Source organism: Rhagoletis zephyria, unplaced genomic scaffold (assembly GCF_001687245.7).
Source record: "Rhagoletis zephyria isolate East Lansing unplaced genomic scaffold, Rhagoletis_zephyria_1.1 Rzeph_scaffold_03403, whole genome shotgun sequence".
NCBI classification, from domain to species: Eukaryota; Metazoa; Arthropoda; class Insecta; order Diptera; family Tephritidae; genus Rhagoletis; species Rhagoletis zephyria.
In genome coordinates, this window is record NW_016160486.1 from 21,933 (window position 1) to 43,527 (window position 21,595).

General features: G+C 36.0%; 1 protein-coding gene across 1 annotated transcript in view; it reads left to right on the forward strand.

The window, feature by feature from the left end:
- The first annotated feature begins 6,307 nt into the window (after positions 1-6,307).
- Positions 6,308-21,595, forward strand: part of LOC108368935 (uncharacterized) — an 18,159-nt gene continuing 2,871 nt past the window's right edge. The window contains exons 1-3 of the mRNA XM_017623902.1: positions 6,308-6,408; positions 6,500-6,611; positions 6,673-6,793. Coding sequence (XP_017479391.1) covers positions 6,308-6,408; positions 6,500-6,611; positions 6,673-6,793 — 334 coding nt within the window. The remainder of the gene's footprint in view (positions 6,409-6,499; positions 6,612-6,672; positions 6,794-21,595) is intronic.

The window sequence follows — 21,595 nt, forward strand, 5'->3', positions numbered from 1 at the left end:
AATGGACTTAGCACGTTTGCGAACTAAGCCAACGATATATATATTGCTTTTTTCATATGATAGAAAACATATTAAAAAATTATTTCAATATTTGAGTTAGAATTCGAAGTGTATGATCATGGGCGTAGCCAGAACAAAATTTTTTTCCTATACAATTTTTTTTTCAAAACCAATAACTATTACTTACTAAACATTTTTTTAATATAGCTTCGTATATTGTAGCCAATAGAGGTGTGTTGTCCAAAAACACATAAGTAAACAGAAGTTCACCAAGGTTGATATAAAACTAATCGTCGATTTGAATAGTTAACATTTTACTGCGCATGTTTTTTTACGAGGAGGAAGCATCGAAAGCCTAACCCCGTCAGTGTGAGACTTTAAACCAAACTAAACCTCCTGCCGTTATGTACCGTTCCCCACCCGGTACCACACTCAAAGATTTCGTCGGGATTGTAACACTGTGTGACTGCTAAAGTTATAGATCTAGTGCAGCACAAAAATATGCATACATACTTAGAATGTCTAATAGNTTTCGTCGGGATTATAACACTGTGTGACTGCTAAAGTTATAGATCTAGTGCAGCACAAAAATATGCATACATACTTAGAATGTCTAATACCCCTCAAATCTGGACTTAAGGTCTAAAACCGCGTTTTTCATAGGTTTATCCTTATAACTGTTCGTACTTAATTTCTGTTTAACCGATGAAAAATATTTACAGTGTGTACACGGTAACCGAAACCCTTAATACGTGCAATTCCTTCATTAATACAAGTCTCTAAAACAAAGCACTGTAACCTTTATATATAAGTGCAACTTCAAAACAATTTAACCTCAGTACCTACAACATTCTTCGTTTATGCATGCCACACACACAAAATTAGATATTTTTGCCTTTATTAGACTTACCAGTATTCTTGAAAAACTAAAAAATGGTGTTTCAGTTAAAGTGGTGTGTGATGAGTTTCAAATAAACAAATTAACTGTTATCAGAATTAGGCAAAAGTAAGGATAAAAAATATAGAAACCGGACTTGGAGAACGGCAAACTTTAAAACAGTGCGAGTACCCAAAAAGGATTAACACAAATGGTTTTGTTTTAAGAGAAAGTACAATTTTCCCATATCTGTCCAATTTGTGAAAGCTAAAGTCCGCAAGTTACAAAAAAATAACCAACTGAAATGTTTGCCAGTTTTTTCTCTTCTGTGCAAACTGACGCCAATTGGAAATGCCAAGTGAAGCCAAGTCCTTCTCCACTTGGTCCTTCCATCGCAGTGGGGCCTTCCTCTTCCAATAATGAATGAATACTTTTAGAGCTGGAGAATTTCTGTCCCTTCGTACGCCATGACCAAGCCAGCGTAGCTATTGCATTGTGATTCGCTGCCCTATGTCATTTAAAACTCACACAGCTCACACAAACAACAAAAAATATAATCGATGATCTGGCTATTGCCTGAAAATTTTAAAATGCGCTTAGTGGCATTGTGCTACTATGATAGCACGGCCGGGTAATCATAGTCAGCTTATGTACGGTAGTCGAACAAATTATAGCCGCAGCAAATTTTCANGGGTAATCATAGTCAACTTATGTACGGTAGTCGAACAAATTATAGCCGCAGCAAATTTTCGGTAGTTTTAAAATATTATTTTTGCTGTTATTTAATTTTGGTTAGTTTTTTATAGTTCATTCTTTAAAACATCCGTATAAATACAAGTTTAAAGGCAGCGTCACACGATTGGTGCAAATCGTATCCCAATTGTGTGAACACCCAAAATATTTTTCTTTATCCCAATAACGAAAATTAATTTGTTGAAATTTTTCAATAGAACATCGCTGTACCAATCTTTTGACTACAAAAATCAAAATTTCCCCATTTTTTTACCAATAGCCCAATATAAAAATGTACAAATCTGTACAAATGTGCCAATCGAGTGACACTGCCTTAAAAATTTACGCAATTTAAAAAAATAATTCAACAAATTTTCGTTAAAATTTCGATTTTTTAAATTAAATTCTGAGTATGCAGTTTTGAATTCTAGTAGAATAAAGTATGAGTTTAAAATGGCTAAAAATTTCGATTGATTTTTTAGAGTTTTTAAAAAGTTGGAAATTTACTCGAAAAATTGTTGAATTTTTTTTAATATTGCACAAATTATTAAACTTGGATTTACACGGGTTTTGTTAAAGAATGAACTATATTTTTTGTAAAAAAAAAATAACAAAAGTTCACTGACAACAAAAATAATACGTTAAAACTTGGAAAAAAGTGGTTCGGCAAAAAATTCGAAACAGCAATGCGTACATTCTCTCAAAGATATGCCTTTTTGTGAAAGCTTTTCATCAATAGTCTTTGCGAATCGGTGCGAGTGTCTTTGTAACTTAGCCATGGTTACGCTACAGGAGATGAAATATAATCCAAATTGGGGCTGCTATTTTTTTGCTCCATTTTCACTATTTATCACCATTAAAATGGACAATTTAGCTGCTTTTGTTGAATAGTGCCACTTGCGGATACTAAAATTTAGTCTAATCTATTTTATAGCGAAAAGCGGATAAAATGTAAGCTTTCGCATTTTAGTTATTTTAGCTATAACGAAAGTTAGAATCCGACTGCTGGTCGACACAGTTGGCTTTTTGATTTCGAAAAGCACTTCATCAGCAAGAAACGCAATGTTTTCAGATCTAAATATTTCAGCATCCTTTCCAAATTGTTTTCCACAATTTTCGTCTTTCTTTGATAAATAATTGCAAAAAAGAAGCGCTTTTTCTTGTTTCATGAACTTTCGCACTGAATATATTTTTTATATTTTTAATTGGCCATGCACACTGTACATAAAGGAAGTACATAACAAAATTAAAAAATATATGCCATTTTTGCTTTTTTTTAAAGCTCATTTTGCCTTTTTTCAAGCTTTTAGTGCCTTAAAATCCTACATTTCTACATTTCGGGGGGGGCGGGGGGTCGGAACACCTACAACCCCCCTCTAAATACGGCCTTGCGTGAGTCAGATATATTAGATATTTCAACCAAGGATTTGGTTTTTGCAAACAGTTGCTCTTGCTCTATATTTGCTTATGTAGCATTGCCAACCTTTGAAATTTTATGACGAATGTAGTGAAGTTTCACTCTCGGAAGTGTAGTGAAGTTTCACTCTACGGAATAACAAATTTATTTTTACCGGTAAGATAAGAAAACGAAAACACTTTAAAGTGAGGGACAATTTATCTGCCCTGTTAGTAAAGGCAACTTTACTGCTTACATTAGAAAACGGCCCTTAGTTTCGAAAATATTATCGCACAACACGTCCGTTCGCTAAAATTTTTGCACAAGACTGAAAATATTAAAAACATTTTGTGATGCTGTATAGTAGTAAAATTTATAGGGAAATGTACTTAAAAAAACAACAAAGTTAGTTTCACTTACAGAATTTGACTTTATTTCTGGAAATTCATAGCCGCTCATGAATTGTTCACACTTTTTCACTCATACAGCATGCATACTTCATGAATGCATACAACCGATTTCTGCTGGGTACTTACGTGCATACCGAGCGTACATACAAACAAATTTGCGGTGGCAGCAACAACAGTGGCACCACTATTAACATTAACATTAGCGGCAATAATTGTGAAACTGTCTTTTTTTTAGCAATATTTTGTATTATTTTTCTGAATGCACATATACATACATACATACGTATATGTACTTATACTTGCAAATGCTCACTTAGAGACTACCACTCGGAAGATGATGCTGGTACGAAAATAATTTTTTTGTTTCAATTCTCCACTTTGACATCGCACAAAAACATCTCGACGTCATGAAAGAGAGTGGATTTGCCCAAATGTAGCAGTGACTGGCATTAATCCTGCACTTCTCGTTGGGGCCACCTTTTACTTGCAGTTACCTTGGCCTGTTGTGTACCTGCATGCACAATCTTCGCCACCTTCTTAACCAATAACAAATATCAACAACTAGTAACTGCCCCACAAGTACAAGTACATACAGTTGCGGTCAAATTAAGAGTAACAAAGACATTTATTACAGAATATCATTGACTCAATACGGTTTTGCCTAAAAAAGGACGGCTTAATGTACGATTTTCAGTTTAATTGCTTAGTTTTGACGCATTTGCACAAATATCACAATTGTCCAAATCGTATGAAAAATAATAAACTTGTGTAAATTTTAATTTTTTATTCACGGTCTAAAACACATTTCCTAAATTTAAATATACGGTGACTTGCTTTCATCTCGTAATTTAAAAAGCGTCATACGTTAGTTGTAAAAACTTAAGAAAACAGAAAATTTTAGTTTGTTGAAATATTACTATTTTGCAAAACTGCAATTTTGGCACCTTGTGCCAAATTGATAAGTTGCGTGCCATTTGAAATATAAAGAGCAAAAAATGGCATGGTTTGAGCCAAGTAGACAGGCTTGATTGCTAATTTAACCTAAACTGATTTAAAGGCATACATACATATCGTCGTTTAAAGTACAAAACCGCGTATCAAGGTAATGCAAAACCGCGTATGTGAGCTTGTGTGAGCAAATCCAATGTCAGTTACGTGGTTTTGCAGAACGACGATACGCGGTTTTGTACTTTAAACGACGATACGAGTGTTTCCATGATGTCGGACATGATAATCGTACGACTTTAGAGTTAAGTAAATCATACAAAAACGTAAGTCACTTATGTATAAAAATAATTTGCCGTTGTGTAGCTTATATACCGTCCTTTGGTAGGTACGCTTGGAACACTGGTGTCGGGAAAATCGATGAAGAGCAGGTCATTAAGGACGTGACAAAAACTGAAGTGGTTTCAGAGTACACGAAAAATAATCCAACCTCTAAGAATCTTGTGAGGTTTTCCTTTCTAAAACATCCTGTAATTTACGTTAAATAACAGACCATTACAATATATTCATATTTAATCAGAAGCATTTCGTTGTTGTTTTATTTTGAATCAAATTGTCATAACGGAGGTGACATATCGGACGTGGCAGAATTTTTCCCCATACTATTACATATGTATATAATTTAATTTTTTATTTAATTTTTTCAGTTCTCTCCTCCGTTTCGCGTTTTCTTAAACTTCTTTCGCCATCTGATTACGAAATTTAAAGTTATAAAGTTGTTTGAACCCATTCATTTGCGTTTTCGGTTTAAATTTTCATGGAAACATCCATATGTATACACCAACCATACACACCTACATACATGCGTTCCCACGACAGTCGGGTCTACGTAACCGGAACGACCCAGACTTATATTTGGCCAAGGACTGTCACTCCAGCAACACTCCCAAAAAACTCTTTGGGGAACTTGTATGCTGCTACAACAACAGCAATAACCTACATACATGCATACATACATGCATACATAATTATGCAAGAATGACATTTCCCAACTAAAAGTAAACAAAGCCGAATAGAAGATAAAAGGAACTGTCAGATTAATCAAATATTATTATATCATATTTTTCGATAGGAAACGTGGTTTAATTGTCTTAAATTGTAAAAATATATGACTTGTAATAAAAAAGAATAAAAAAATTCAAAATCGGTGATTTTTGTGAAAGGATTAGTGAATTTCCGTGCATTTAAAGTTTGTGAAGCGTTGTTTACTTTTACTTAAAGTCGTCGTGATCGTGATAATTATAAATACGAGATTTATTAATATCATCAAAATAGCTTTGAAAACATTTAGGTACAATGCGTTGTCTTTGCATACAGTGCGGCTCAAATAGAATTATATAATTGAAAGGATTAGTGAATTTCCGTGCATTTATAGTTTGTGACGCGTTGTTTACTTTTACTTGAAAATTGTCAAAATCAAAGTAGCAGTTGCGAAATGCGCATCGTGATAATTATAAATAAGAGATTTATTAATATCATGAAAACAGCTTTGAAAGCATTTAGGTACAATGCGTTGTCTTTGCATACAGTGCGGCTCAAATAGAATTATGTAATTCCAAGGCGCATTCTCTTCCGATATGTGTCAAGAGCAGTGTTGTTCGTCGTTTTTAATAATCGACATAATGCAGTCGACAATCAATTCGACAATGTCGTCAATGTCGATAATTGTGTCGACAATGTCATCAATGTCGTGTATGTGTCGCCAATGTCGTAAAAATTTGACTTCAGCCAACAGGAAACTATCGATAGTTTGCCACCCCTAAGTTAATATCAGCAATAATGCCATAATCAGCTGTTTGTTGCTTGCTGATTGATTGATTATTCGAGCTGTTAAAAGAAAAAGTAAAAGCGTAGAAGAGACCGTTCTTAGTTTAAATCGTTAATAAAATGGCTGGACTACAAAAGAATAAAGCATATGAGGAGTTGGACTTTGAATTGGTAAAAGTTAATAATAAAACTGCAGCATTTTGCACTATTTGCAAAAAAATGTACTGAACACTGCAGAAGTTCGTCTCAGAGCTCACAGGTGGAAACTGTTATGTTTTTGGGTTGTTTCGGTATTAAATTTTCTTTTCATAGAAATGTTTGCAAAGTAAAGAAACCCGAAACAAGAGATGCAGATACAACGCCAATTGTCTCTTTGTTAGAAGATGATGCTTTGGACACAGAAACACAAGCATTGAATGTCAGCGTAAGTTTCGGAGGTAACGCAAAATACTAATATATAACATAATATTTTCTAATATGTTCAGGTGGAAAGTAATTCGATTGCAACCACGAATAAAGCACAAGATGCCATATATCTATGTAATAACGTTAAAACGTGCAGCTCAGATTCTTTGGCTTCTACAAGACCAAATTCAACAATATCAGGTAATTATAGAAGTGGCCAATCACTATCAAACCCGACTTCTTTGTATTTTTGGCTCCAGAAACATCACGTTCTACAACGTCGGGCCAGTCCAGCATTGACCAATCATTGTCAACTTCAGGCAGGGGCGCACCCAGGAATATATTTTGGGAGGGGTTTATACTTCTGAAAATTCGCTTTAGATAAAATGATCATTAAAGTACATTTATGCAAGTTTTATGTACAGTATTTAATAAATAAATAAACTTTTTGAAGTTTCATAAATTGCATTTATTTACATAAAATTAGCAAAAAACTCAAACATTTGTAACCGACTTCAAAAAAGGGGTAGGTTATAAATTCGTCGGAATAGTATGCTAACGCATAACTTTGGACCACGTGAACCGATTTCAATAATTCTTTTTTTTATCGGAAAGATGGTACCTCAAGGGTCTTCCCGTAATTTGAAATTACTTATTTAATATAAAGTTGTATAAACACAAGATGCGCTCAACTTGCAAAAGTAATAAAAAAATTAAAAAAAAGAGTTTTAATGTTCATTTTCCTCGATATCTGGTTTCTGGTTTTCGAATGAGATTGTGATTTTTTACGACTGCCTAATTTTTTTAATATTCCGAATACCGAGAAAATTAAATGAACTTGAATTTTTGTTATGTATTGCAATTTTTGGTGGAACGAATTCGAAGTGGGCAAATTAAATCTTCGAATCCTTGTTAAGGACATATCAGTTGTAAACTCTTTTAGGCTCAGTAAGTGAGTATGCATTGCATATTTTTAGGTTTCATTCGCAGTTAAACTTTTAAGTGCTCTCAAAAAAAAAACGAAAAATTCATATAAAATGGCGCACAAGAAATGGAATAGGAATTTTCTTCTATCAAAATTTCTTAAATCAATTTGCATCTCTCAAGAAAAAAATGCTCGTATATTTATTTCTTCAAGAAAATTTACAGCAAAAGCAAAGTGCTTTATAATAAAAAATATTTCTTGTGATTTTTCTTGAGAGCTGGCTTTAGGATACAGTTTGTATTTCAGGTTATTAGCTTTAGGGGGGATTTGAACCCCAAAACCCACCCCTTGTGTGCGCTAATGACTTCAGGTCAATCTAGCAGTGAACAACCATCGTCGTTGGTACCTACCTCTTCAAATTCAAGTAAGAACAGAAAACGCATGTTATCAAAACCGACTGGAAAATCAATGTCTAATTTCGCTGACACATTGTCACAAAAAGATGAATACGAAATTAACGAATCTATGGCCCAATTCTTTTTTGGCTGCAATATTCCATTGCATATTTCAGAGTCTATTCATTTTAAAAATTTCATAAAAAAATTGAGGCCAGCATATGCCGATAAAATTCTAGGAAGAAAAGTTCTATCAACCAGACTGCGGGACAATGCATATGAAAAGTGTTTGTCCACAGCCCAGGCCACGATGAGCTCTGACTCAGTGTTGTTAATTGATGGATGGAAAAATTCATCCAGTAACAGCAAAACAGTCGTTACCATGTTGCATAACGCGAATGGAGAACAGGCATTTTTAGAAGCATTTGATCTCACTGGAGAAAGTGAGACAGCAGAGAAACTTGCGGAAATAGTTTCTAAATATGTAGATATGGCAGAGAAACTATATTCAACACATGTGTATGCAGTTGTCTCGTATAATGATAGTACTATGAAAAAAATTGGAAACATAACCAAACATTTTATTTGGAAAAGTAATTGCAGCAGCCATACCAGAAACCTACTTGCAAAAGATGTTTTGAATCGGGGGCTGAATCAGAAAGTCACATCAATATTGAAGGAGTTTAAGCATGCAGATTTAGAAAAAAAGTCGTTGAAAAAGGTGGAACCCAAATAAAACTTCGTTGTGAAACACGGTGGTGTTCACATCGCAATGCGTATAACTGCTTGCTAAATAATGTTCATTATATGTATGAAAATCGTTGCTGCTGATACGAGCGTAAAAGGAAATATTGTTGGATTTCTGTACGATACAAAATTTTTAGATGAGATCAAAACCAGTATACACCTATTAGATCCATTTGTTCCTTAATAAATAGATGTCAGTCATCAAATTGTTCGGTAGTTGAAGCAGTAGATATGTGGCTTGATCTGCAGGTACCTGATGAATTTTTGGCAAAGCTTAAATCCAGGAAGGAGCTGGCTTTGAACAAATACGCCTTGACATGATTTTATTTGCTACCATACTTAGATAACTCAAAGTTAAGCAATAATCATCACAATATAGTTTCAAACTTTTTATTTAAAAGCCTAGATGGAGCTGGCATTGAAGAGTCTGATCACTTTCGACAAAAAATCGGATTCTTTAAAATGCTGTACGAAATAAATATTAAAAAACCTATCGTTTTTTGGAATATGGCAGAAATGAAATATCCAACATTAGGAAAACTAGCACAAAAATTGTTGAAAATACCTGCTTCCTCCGCGCAGATTGAGCGACTTTTTTCCAGCAGGGCTCATGTTCATACTCTTTCGGCAAATCGGTTGACGTTTGAAAGGTCAAAAAAACTTTTTCATATCTATTATACTTTAAGAATTAAAGATTTACCAATAGAAGACGAAGATTTTGATATACATATATATATAAGTATGCTAGTTACATACATACTTTACATAAGTATATAAGTATAAGTATTTGATAGGTCTTAAATTGTCTACGCGTCGTCATTAAAGCGTCGACAATTTTGAATTGCCGACACTACATTGACGACGCGTAGACAGACAGTCGTGTAGTCGACACCATGTAGCCTACACCGCACATCACTGGTCAAGAGCCTTGATGTTGTCACACAAAGTGGAGCGACCTACAGTTTGACGCCGACTCCAAACGGCAGTTGTATTTTTATGAGAAGCTGTTTTTCATGGCTGAATACACTTGGAGGTTTGCCATTGCCTGCCGAGGGGCGACCGCATTTAAAAAGAAATTTGTTTTTGCTGATAGTCGGAAAGCTCGAACCCTGGCCCTGCGGAATAGTAGTGTGTGCACTTCTAAACACTACACCAAACTGGCCGCCCTGCTAGCTTAACGAAAAATTTTTATGTGATACAACAATAAAGTTAGCTAGCAGCGATGGCCGTTGGCGAGGTTGGTTGTACCTCATTAATTTCGTTTGTTTGGCCACTCGCTAAGTGTTGGCGAAACGAAGGCGGCTATTGTAAGCTTGAGAGATCTATTATTCTGCCCGCAACTATTATACGTACCCATTTACGTTTATAAATACTACATTTACGTACATATGTATGTAGGTATGAATACCCTGCAAAAATCGTTGGACTATGTGGTTTATTCGTGGCATGTTGGAGTACTTACAAAGTGCTCCTCTGTATGTGTTGCCAAGAGGCAGGTATTCCATGGAGTAATCCTTTGGAGCGGTTTTGTGCTACTCTGATGTAATGCAGAGCTGGTGTATATGGTCCTGCTCTAAGACATCGCAGTGTTAAATGGACCATATTTTTATATGCATTGCGGTTAATTTTGGAGTACTCCTTGGCCCTTAGGGAGTATTATTTACATGCGTGCAGAGAGTAGTCGCGATTTTTGTAGGGTTCATTTTTAAAATACGTATGTAAACTCATACACCATCTGGCCAAATTTAATATACAAACATACATATGAATGTGTATATACATTAGGGAGATCAAAACAAGTAAAGTCGGAATTTTAATGCTCTCACCCATTGGGATTTCAGATTCTATACCGAAAAAATATTCCTCTGCTTGTTTATTTTGAAATCAAAAACCATATTTAGAGCTCACTCAAAGCGTTCAAAGTTTTCCATATACATATTTTATATGCGACAAAAAATGTTTCGATCGGAAAACTGTCTCTCTTTAGGGAACTTTTAGTAATAATATCCAATTGTTTATTTAACCATTTTTTAATATTAACTATTTTTTATAATAACAATAATAATGTTATAGATTGGCGTTTACACAATGTATTAGTGTTTGGCCGAGCTTTTCCTCCGGTTTGTGGCGTACGCCTTGATGTTATCACCCAAAGGGGAGGGACCTACAGTTTTACGCCGACTCCGAACGGCGATTGTGTTTTTATGAGAGGCTGTTTTTCATGGCAGAATACACTAGGAGGTTTGTCATTGCCTGCCAAGTGGGGCCGCTATTAGAAACAACTTTTTTGTGTTTTATTTTTTGATGTTTGTCGGAAACTGGGCATTAACCCATGCCCTGGCAATGGTAGGGCGCACTGCTAATCGCCACACCACAGCTTGTATGTATTTGCCAACGTCAAAATCATTAGTAAAGAAATTGCACACAATGCACCCAATTCCCACAGCAATGGCAAAGCTCACGCAGTGTGTTTTATTTGAAACTTTTAATAGCAAATTTTTATTATAGTAAACAAAGCGAGTTGAAATAAACGTGGTAATTAAATACACTAACTTATAATTTCTAGCAGAATAACAAAAAGGTTACTTTCTCAGCAACAGATAAAAAATATTAGGGTACGTTCACACGCAAAGCCGAGTGGCTCCGAGCGAAGCAAGGCGGAACAAAGCGAAGCTGCTGGTATTCACACTGAACGAAGCGAAGCGGAGCTTTTTTTACGGACTCTGCTGCAAAAATACCACAAAACTTACCGACAATGAAAAGCGGCAAAAATATTTGCTCCATTTTATTCAAAAGATTCGTTGTAAAATTCGTTTTTATTTGAATATTTAGATACTCTGTTTGCAGCAGCGTCATGAAACATAAAAATTAAATAGAAAATTCAAAATCAAAAACTGCTTTGCTTTCAGCTCCAAAACGCTTATGAAAAAGCTCGCTGTATGAACACTTTCATATAGCTACAGCAATTTGAAAGTTTCACTCAGCTCGGAATTGCTTCGCTCGGCTCGGCTCCGCTTCCTATGTGAACGTACCCTTGTCGTTTTTTGCCTGCGTTGTAAAATTTATTTGGAGGTATTTAGCAGGTTTCAACTCTAAGGCGATGATATGTATTCAGGGTTTCCAGCTTTTTAAAAACCCGGACACTTTTGGTTTGTCGAGGGGATGCAACGGGGGAGCGAAAGAGAGGGTGGAGGGTTGTATATGTGTGCTTTTATGCAGGTCACAGACTTGACAGTCCGTTTTTTTTGTCACACGGACGAACAGACTAAAATCCGGACTGTCCGGTCTAAAACCGGACACCTGGCAATCCCGTATATATTACGTAGCACAAACTATGTACGCCTAGTTGTATAAGTGGTCAAAGTAGTTTGATTGGCAAGCGTAAGTACCACCCTAATGTAGGAATGCACATGCATACGCGTATGTGTATAAATACATATATACATACGGACAACTGTATTTAGTTCTATAGACAAAGATATTTGAATGGTCGGCCCTCTGAGCTTTTTCACTAAACGTCGGGACATGCAATCATGACTATGCCGTTTAGCTGCATAGCCTCCGTTGAATTCATCACTTTATTTCGGGCATACAACGGTGCACTGGTATTGGCGCTAGTGTCCCAAATGGCCGAGTGCTAAGGCAATAGAGTTGGGGTGTCAGTGCCGTTCATACTAGGCAAACATGTGTACATGTAGGTACATGTGTTGCATGTATCTCTGTCGTAGATCGATGTATGAATATATCTTCAAACTAGTGCTAAACTAGACCAACTTAAAACCGGATAAGTTTTTATACACAAGTGAATAACATATCGTCGCCACCATGTCAAACTATCGAATATATATAGTATATCTATGACTCTCATTGTAGAGATGGGCCCGCAGCCGGATTCCAATATTCGATTTCGATAATTTTGATCGCAAAAATCTCTAAAAGAACACCAGACGCGCCCAACAACAGCCAAAATATAATTACATGCCCCTAGTGATGCCAGATTTGACTGAGTACACATTGCATCTGTTACTTTTCCATGTTATCTATATACTTTTGGCCCCACAACTTTTCATTTAGAAGATTTATCGACGAAAATTTTGTGTAGCGGTTTTCGGAAACCCACTGCACTAAAAGTCACGAAGATGCCACGACGTAGCGAACAAAGATGGCGCATTCCGCAAACTGCTACTTTGCTTTTACCGATTGCGACAATTTTCAATTAAGAGTAAACAACGTCCCACAAAATTTTAATGCACTGAAATTCGTTAATACTTTTAGAAAAATTACCGCTTTTTAACAGTTTCATACAATTTTTACCCAATTAAACAACGTTTCCTATCGAAAAATTTAATATCAAGAAAATTTACTGTTTTGACAGTTCCTATACGGAATTGTTTCCTTTTACTTGAGAAATGTCTTCGCCTCCGGAAATGCGCAATCTTGTATTCTATTATTCTTGTTGCATGTTTTGCAGCTTTCTTCTATAAAATGGCCTAAACGGACGGTAAAATGTAAATTTACCAGTTCTGAAATTTTAGGCACTTTCGTTCTGCAAGTTTTATGAAAATGTAAGAAACTTGGCAATTTTCGATTTCAAGTTATTATTGAATGAAAATAAATGCTTCCCCAATCTTGGCTTTCCTAAGAAACTGGCCACTCGAATCCTAAAAATGTTCACTCCAATTTCTTCATTAAAACGCTTAGGGCCGGTTACTCAATGTCTGGTTAACACTAATCTGCGGCTAAACATCGTTATCGACGTCTTCGACTCCATGCATACAACAGGGAGTCGGTAACGTCGATAACTATGTTTAAACGGAGATTAGTGTTAACCAGACATTGAGTAACCGGCCCTTAGTGCGTCATTGGGTTAACGATAAAATTATTTGCAGAAAGTATGCTTTTTTAATGATAAATCAGAAATAAAAACCCGCGAGTTTTCATGAAAAACTTGAAAAAGTTGCCGAATATTACATTGAAATTGCTTTATGTCAAGATACTTGACACATTTCTCAAAATCTTTTAAGAAGCTCTTCTAGTTAGTTTGGAGTAGTCCATTTTTCAAGTTCTTAAATTTATGGCTACGGGGATGTTACGAAAATGCAGTCGGCATTGAGCGGGGAAAGCGGGTGTACACTGAAGGCTCACTGACTGACAGTGGTTTGTTAGTTGATATGCAATGATAGCGATTTCATTACTTCATTTTGTAAGCGAATTCACATTCGAAGAAGATACCAAGCAACATATACATACATATCTAAAAGACGTGTACAATACTCGAACTCATTGCAACAACTCACTACAATTCACAACGCGGTCACTGCAGCATGAACACAATCTTTAATGATCGTGAGTAATTTACAAGCATGTGGTCGTCACCCGCTGCCACCACTGTTGCCATTGCCGATGCCACTGGGAATGTCTGACAAATACATTTCCGACGATCGCACAAACTTTTTCCGCCAGATTTTCGGCATACACCAGTGTTGGCATTTTGGTACAATTGTACTTTTTTGATACAATTTCGTTTACAATATACTTTCTCACCCCTACCCCAAAACTGAAAATTAATCTATATGTATGTACATATTTATGTATGTTCAGTTAACATTATTAAATGTTTTTATTTAGGTAATAAATTCAACAAACCCATCAAGATGTCATGTTTCTCATCTTCTCATCTTCTTATTTTCATATTAAGTTTTGTTCTCTTTTAATTTAGATTTAAGTACCGTATTGGAAAAAATGTTTACAATTCTCGATAGTAACACTTGGATTGTACAATACAGTTCTTTAAAAATTTGGACTTATTGTTAATTTTTCACCATTAAAACAATAAATTTCGAGTTAAAATGCTCCGAAAGATCCAAAAATCAACACTTGGTTTATAAAGATCTCCTTCAGAGATGCAATTAGCGAAAGTAAATTATTGTCTTTCTCTTCACTCGTCCTGAAACCGAATTCCGCCAGACCCATTTTCGACACAAGGTAACCTGCAAAATTCTCCAGCCAATCAAACTTGACATCGTTAAGTGGTATTTTTGCAACTTCTAAATGCGCAACTCATTTTTCTTTTAATTATTTACAAAAAAATAATTTATTTTGTCCTTTTTCGATCAAATTTTTTCAGAAAAAATTTTTATTATAATTTTCAATCTCGTACCGTGATTTCGATGAAAATGTCATAATCTCAGCAAAAGTCAAATGGCTAACATGGCTGCTAATGTCATTAAGTGAAACTACCTTCTTTTTTATACAATGGCTTGACCATAGTGTAATAAGCAAAGTGAAATCAATATATGACATATTTATTTTTTATACGCTTATATGATAACGGTTTGTCATTGCGTTATTCCATTTGAAACTAGCAACGTTATAAATTAATTTCAAAATAAAACAATTTTGATTGCAAATCAAAAAATAATTGTTTTAGAAATTAAAGAACAAAAAGAAAAAAATTCGTTTAAAATGCCAGATACTTGCTGTTTATGCAGAAGCACCCACAACAGTGAGGTAGGTATGTTTCGTGTGCCAACAGATGTTACGCAAGGAAGGGATTGGATGAATGCGTGTGGTGTTAAACTAACTGGATCATCGAAAGTTTGCGCTCTGCACTTCAAATCGAATGATATCATTTATGCAAGTATTAATGCCAAGAGAAGACGCCTCGATCCAGATGCAGTACCATCAAAGATGTTACCTGCTATTTCATCAGATGAGAGGTAATGATCAAAGTGTGGGTATGTTCTCAAATGCATTAGTGCAAAGGCATATCGTGAAAATAACGTCCAATATCACAACTGCAGTGCGCCAAACAGATTTGAAGTATCGCATAAAATTTATACTTTCGCCAATTTAGTAATAATATTGGTCCTGATTTGCAGTAATTAATTTGAGAAAGAATCCTTAATTTAATGTGTATATATGTATATACATATATGGAGAAATCTTTTGAGATGGGGACAGTGCGGTTTCTGTACCTTCGTCAATACTGTTTATTTATGTATCAGTAAATAGTTATTCACAAAAAAAAATCGGTTTAATGACTAATTTAGTTGCTAAAATCGAGAAAATCAGGAAATTTCTAGTGCAACTCGCATAAATTCTGAAAAAAAATATTGAAAAACACCCTATCACAGAATTTGGTGGAAGAACGCCCTATCTCAGAATTCGGTTCCAAACCAAAGCCGAAAGAGGGTTAATGTAAACAAATATACGAATTGTTTACATTTAAATTTTCAAATAAGCGTACGTCAAATATTGATTTCACTTTGTTTATTAAATTATGGCCTTGACCATGATACAAAAAAAGAAGGTAGTTTCACTTTGAAATTTTTTGGCATAAACTGTGCTTATGACGTTTATACTTTTCGTAAATTGCTCGAGTATCACTGCCACCTCAACAAATTATTGTTTTGGAAATTTTATTATTTTTTAAAGGAATTTTTTATGCATTAAAAAATAACAACACGCAAGGTAAGTTTACTTAATTCATCGTATTAGCATAGCTGTTAATAAGTAAGTATTAATTTAAAATACCTTAAATTACCTTACCGCAAAAATTGTCGGCATTATATGCAGTGTTCCATGAGATATTATTATAGATATTAGGATGTTGCTTTAATTTGGATCCTTTTTAGAGGACATATGAACAAAGGAATAGTTAAAAAGTAGCTTATCGTCAATGAAAGCACTATGGAAGCATAGGGGAGGTAAAAAACTTTACAAATTCTTAGAGCTCCTTGTTATAGATTATAGACAGGTAAACTACTCGCTCTACTGCTGCTGGTGCAGCGTTTCGCTTAGATTGGGCACATCCGTTCCGAAGCTGAAAATTTTCCGCCGAAAAGCTGTTGGAACAAGCAAACAACACCTTGGTGAAGTTACCATGCACGTGGCCATCCCGAAATATGCAGCTAATTGTACTAAATAATGATAAAAATAATTGCATAAACAAATAGATTATCCATGTGCATTATGCAATGTAATAGGAGTATTTTACTAGCCTTACGTTTTATAATTAATTTTAGAAATAAACCACTAAAAGCTCGCTATTAAATGATGCTCAAAATATATTCCTTGAAATAATTTTGGAATAACTTTTTTTGAAGTAAAAAACCACTTTTTTAGTTTCTTCAAAGAATATGGTAGCTTCAATTTAAAAGAAAACCTCAAAAGCACAGTCCACGTCAAATGGGAGCAATGGCGGATAAGAAGAAGAAGTGAAACCACCTTTAAATATTTGTATCATAGGCTTGACTATTTATTTTATACAGAATTTTTCGATCAATTATGTCAAGGCGTACGTACACTACATACATACATATGTATATCACAGAAATTATAGGAATAAGTATATATAAAAAACGAAAATTTGGAGAAAAAACGTGTCTTCTTTTGAGTATAAATTCTTGTTTGTTTCTTGAAACTCTGGCCGGCTGGTTAATGACCACGGGAAGACAAAGGCTGCATTACTGTCATCCAAAAAATGAAACTGACGGGCAGGACAAGGACAGCGTGGAGCCCTGCGATGTGTACTACAGCTGCCATGTAAAGGAGCGCAAATTCGGTGTTGGATTTATTGTGGGAGAGAGATTCTGTCGCCGAGTACTAGCGTTAGCCACGGTGGACGAACGTCTAGCCATTCCTTCGCATCAAAGCGAGATTCTTCAATATCTCGCGCATCTCCGCCTATGCCCCGATGGAAGAGAAAGATGAGGCAATCAAGGATCTACGAGCGCTGCCCGTCAAGATATGAAAATGGTGCTAGGCGATTTCAATGCCAAAGAGGGCAACGAAGCCAGCAGTGGAACCACAAATCCCGCACATTAAGTACCGCCATAGCGATCTAGAGGCCGATGTCCAGAAAGTACCTAATTTCGACGTAATTAAATGAAAGCAACACTGAAAGAAGTAGTGAAGTAGGCGAACCCATGCCTATAGCTTATGATGATGGAGTCGATGTCTCACCGTCTGGTTATGACGAATAGATATGGCTGGATAATCGGATGGTTAAAAACGGCCGGCTAAGCCGGATTCCGGATATCTACTGGATACCCGGAATATCCCTAATTACAGTAAAGTCCTTAAAAAAGCTCCAGGTTAGGTTAGGTTGATGTGGCAGTCGGTTCGAATTACCAACTCACTTAGACCTTTTTGAAGGTTCATTGTGATATCACTGCAGAACACGGGAACCTCTGTGACTAATCTTCAGAGAACCATTTCGAAGCTCTTATAAAGCGTAGGATTGGCTTTATTCCTACGCATGATAATTCCGTAAGAGAGCTAAAGAAGGGCCTACCTAAAAAGCCTGCTCTCCTCCTGGCCAGAGCTGGGCAGTTACAGAAGAAGTGCTCTACGGTATCTTCCTCTTCCTCATCCCTGCAACTTCTACAATATTCGTGGGAGAATATTCCTAGTCTCGAAGAGTGCCTGCCAAATAGCCAATGACCGGTAACACAAGCCATGACCCTTGCAATATCCTCTCTTGAGAGGCTGAGCAACTCTTTCGTCTTTTTCTTATCTATTTGTGGCCAAAGTAGCCTAGTTGTTCTACAAGTGCCCTCCTCTAGCCATGACCTGTTTGCCTCTCGGATCATGCTGTGTCGAAGTTCTCGTTTGCAGGTTGCCATGGGTATCCCAATTGTGCCTCTGTTTTCACATAGGGGGAGATTGGAACCTTTTCTGGCTAGCTCATCGACCCTGCAATTTCCTTCAATATCTCTATATCCCGGAACCCAAATTAGGCTGACCTTGAACACGGCGCTGATATCCTTNATGACCGGTAACACAAGCCATGACCCTTGCAATATCCTCTCTTGAGAGGCTGAGCAACTCTTTCGTCTTTTTCTTATCTATTTGTGGCCAAAGTAGCCTAGTTGTTCTACAAGTGCCCTCCTCTAGCCATGACCTGTTTGCCTCTCGGATCATGCTGTGTCGAAGTTCTCGTTTGCAGGTTGCCATGGGTATCCCAATTGTGCCTCTGTTTTCACATAGGGGGAGATTGGAACCTTTTCTGGCTAGGTCATCGACCCTGCAATTTCCTTCAATATCTCTATATCCCGGAACCCAAATTAGGCTGACCTTGAACACGGCGCTGATATCCTTTAGCTGTTAGACATTCCTGCGCAACCTTCGATCTCAGCATTACCATGTTCATTGATTTAATGGCCGCCTGGCTGTCCGAGAAAATATTCATCGTAGTCCTCGTTATGACATGCGTACTAAGGTACACAGCCACCTCCTTTATAGCTAAAACCTCTGCCTGATAAACACTGCAGTGGTCCGGAATTCGGACGGATAATTCTAGTCCTAGTTCCTTGGAGAAAACTCCGTAGCCAACCCTATTGTCTAGCTTGGATCCATCCGTATAAAAATTAGGTAAGGCTTGATAGAACCGGAGGTCGCCAGGTATCCGGAGAACTCCGTTCGAGACTGGGATAGTTTTTTGTCTGGGTTCCCAGCCAGTCTGAACATCAGCACGGGTCGTCTAACACCTTGTTCCAACCCAGAGTTTTTTTTCAAGAGGTTTCCTCCTCAGTTACCTCCATAGGCCACGATCAAAAACCATTTCCATATAACTAAGCTATTGAAGAGCTTAAGCACATAGCACTGATTCCTGATCTTAGCTGGACACCATTCTGACATCGTACAGAAGCTAAACTGTAGTGCCCATTACCAGTCGGCACCCTCGTGGAGAGTTCAGCCGGAGGGTTTTCGCCGACCTAAAAAAGCTCCAAGATTTGATTAATTTCATTACAATATTTGACGTGTTTTTGATTTTAAATAAAACTGTATTAAAATACGTTATGTTATTTAATCTTACGAAAAATTTTTTGTGCGGAAATGACACTTTAGAAATGAGCGTCGAAAATAACATTGCACTGGCCATCATTTTCATCGCCAAGTCCAGAGTTTAAGGAATCCGGCTTATTTTTCATGACAAGTTCAAAGTACGCTTTTTGCACTTTTGCTACGTAGAGTATATAATTATGTAGTTATCTACATATCGTCGTTTAAACAAAAAAAAGCAAACCCGCGTATCAAGATAATACAAAACCGCGTATGTGAGGTTGCATAAATTATTTACTAGAGAGTAAAAACACTAATATTTCCAACTGGTTCTCTTTTTTATAAAGCAATCGCATTCCTGGCTAGTATATTTCAGGACGAATGGATAAGGATTGAGCCAAGACGTTGTGTGAGCAAATTCAATTTTTGGCAGCAAATGTCAGTTACGCGGTTTTGCAGAATGGCGATACGCGGTTTTGTACTTTAAACGACGATATGTAATTAAGTATTCCGGTCAGTTGACTATTACTACGTTTATGCGTAGGCTAATCCACGAATTCATTTCTTGAATTTGGGTTAAAAACACCATTTCATGAATTCAATTATACATACGGTGACCATCCGTCCTGTATTATACGGGACAGTCCTCTTTTTTGACCCATTGTGCTGGTAATTCATTTATTTTATACGGAACGCCAAATGTTCTGTATTTATTTTAATGTCCTGTATTTGTCCCTATTCTGTGTTTTGAGCCTAAACAGATCATTAAAATGGCATGCCTAGGAACGAGTTTTAAGTGATTTGGTACATATATGATACTAATTTTTTCCATAAACAGTTATTATTTTCTAATCTGAATGCCTGTGATTCGAATCGAGGAATATATACAGTGACTGAAATAGAAATTAGGACTCGACATTTTAGTAAGTTTTGGCTATTTTTACACGACTTCCAAAAAAGGAGGAGGTTATCAGTTCGTCGGAATATTTTTTTTTTTTTTATGTATGTTACCGCATAACTTTACACCACGTCAACCGATTTCAATAATTCTTTTTGCAACGGAAAGGCAGTGTCTCAAAGATGTTTTTAGATTAATAACCATGAGTGGCATAACCAGAATTTTAAACACTAGAAAAGTTATGTGGAAGTGTTCAAATATGAAATATATCCAAATAGAATAAACTGAAAATATTTTAAAACCAATTTAAATAAAATGTGGTTAATTGCCTGGTACCAACGCACAGTGGAGTAATTGATGTCGATATTGCGTATTAATTCAAAACATGAATTTCAAAATACAAAGAAGGGTTTAGTACCAAATGAAAATAGATAAAATTCTACATCACCATGTGATCAAATTTTTCTCCCAAAAATTTACCATTTTCTTGCAATATACTCTTAAAGTCGTCACTTTTTCCTTTGAATGTGCGCAAAGTGAATAACGTGATTTAATATTTCAAATTTCCTAGCTATATCTGAGTTTTCTTTAAAGATATGTATATCAAAAACGGGAATGGAACCTACTTGTTAAGGTATGTAGGAATACAAAGTGATTTTAGTTTTCCTTAACTATGATTCTAACAGCCGCACTCAGATACGTTCCTTAACCCTTTCGACCCCAAAGTTGCTTATAAGCAACTTTGATTTTCAGCACCATTTTATTTGAAACAAACGGAACTAACTCATCAAAACACGCATCGAATTGATGAATTGCAGTTCTCATAAGAAAAAAACACAAAAAAGTGTCAGTTGTGTTGCGATCAACATAACTATGGTGCTTTATTCAGTGTGAAGACGAGCGAATTGCGCGTGCTGAAATTTTAGTGCAAAAAGTTAAAAATAAATAAAAATACTTATAAATCATAATTTAAGAAGATAGGTACGCAATTTGAACACTCAGAAGTGAAATAAAAGATAAATAATAAAATATTTAATAAAAGTTGCATTGTTGCAGGCCAATATTTTTTTCTTTACTGAAGTTGCTTGTAAGCAACTTTGGGCACGGTGGTAGCAAAACATTGAAGTCGAAGACATGAACAAACCACGAAAAGGACTTTGTGTAGCGGATATAGAAGCAGTTCTGGAGTTTGACTGGGACGAGTCTTCTGATGAAGAGTGCGAAATGATGAGGCCGAGTTTTTAGAAAAG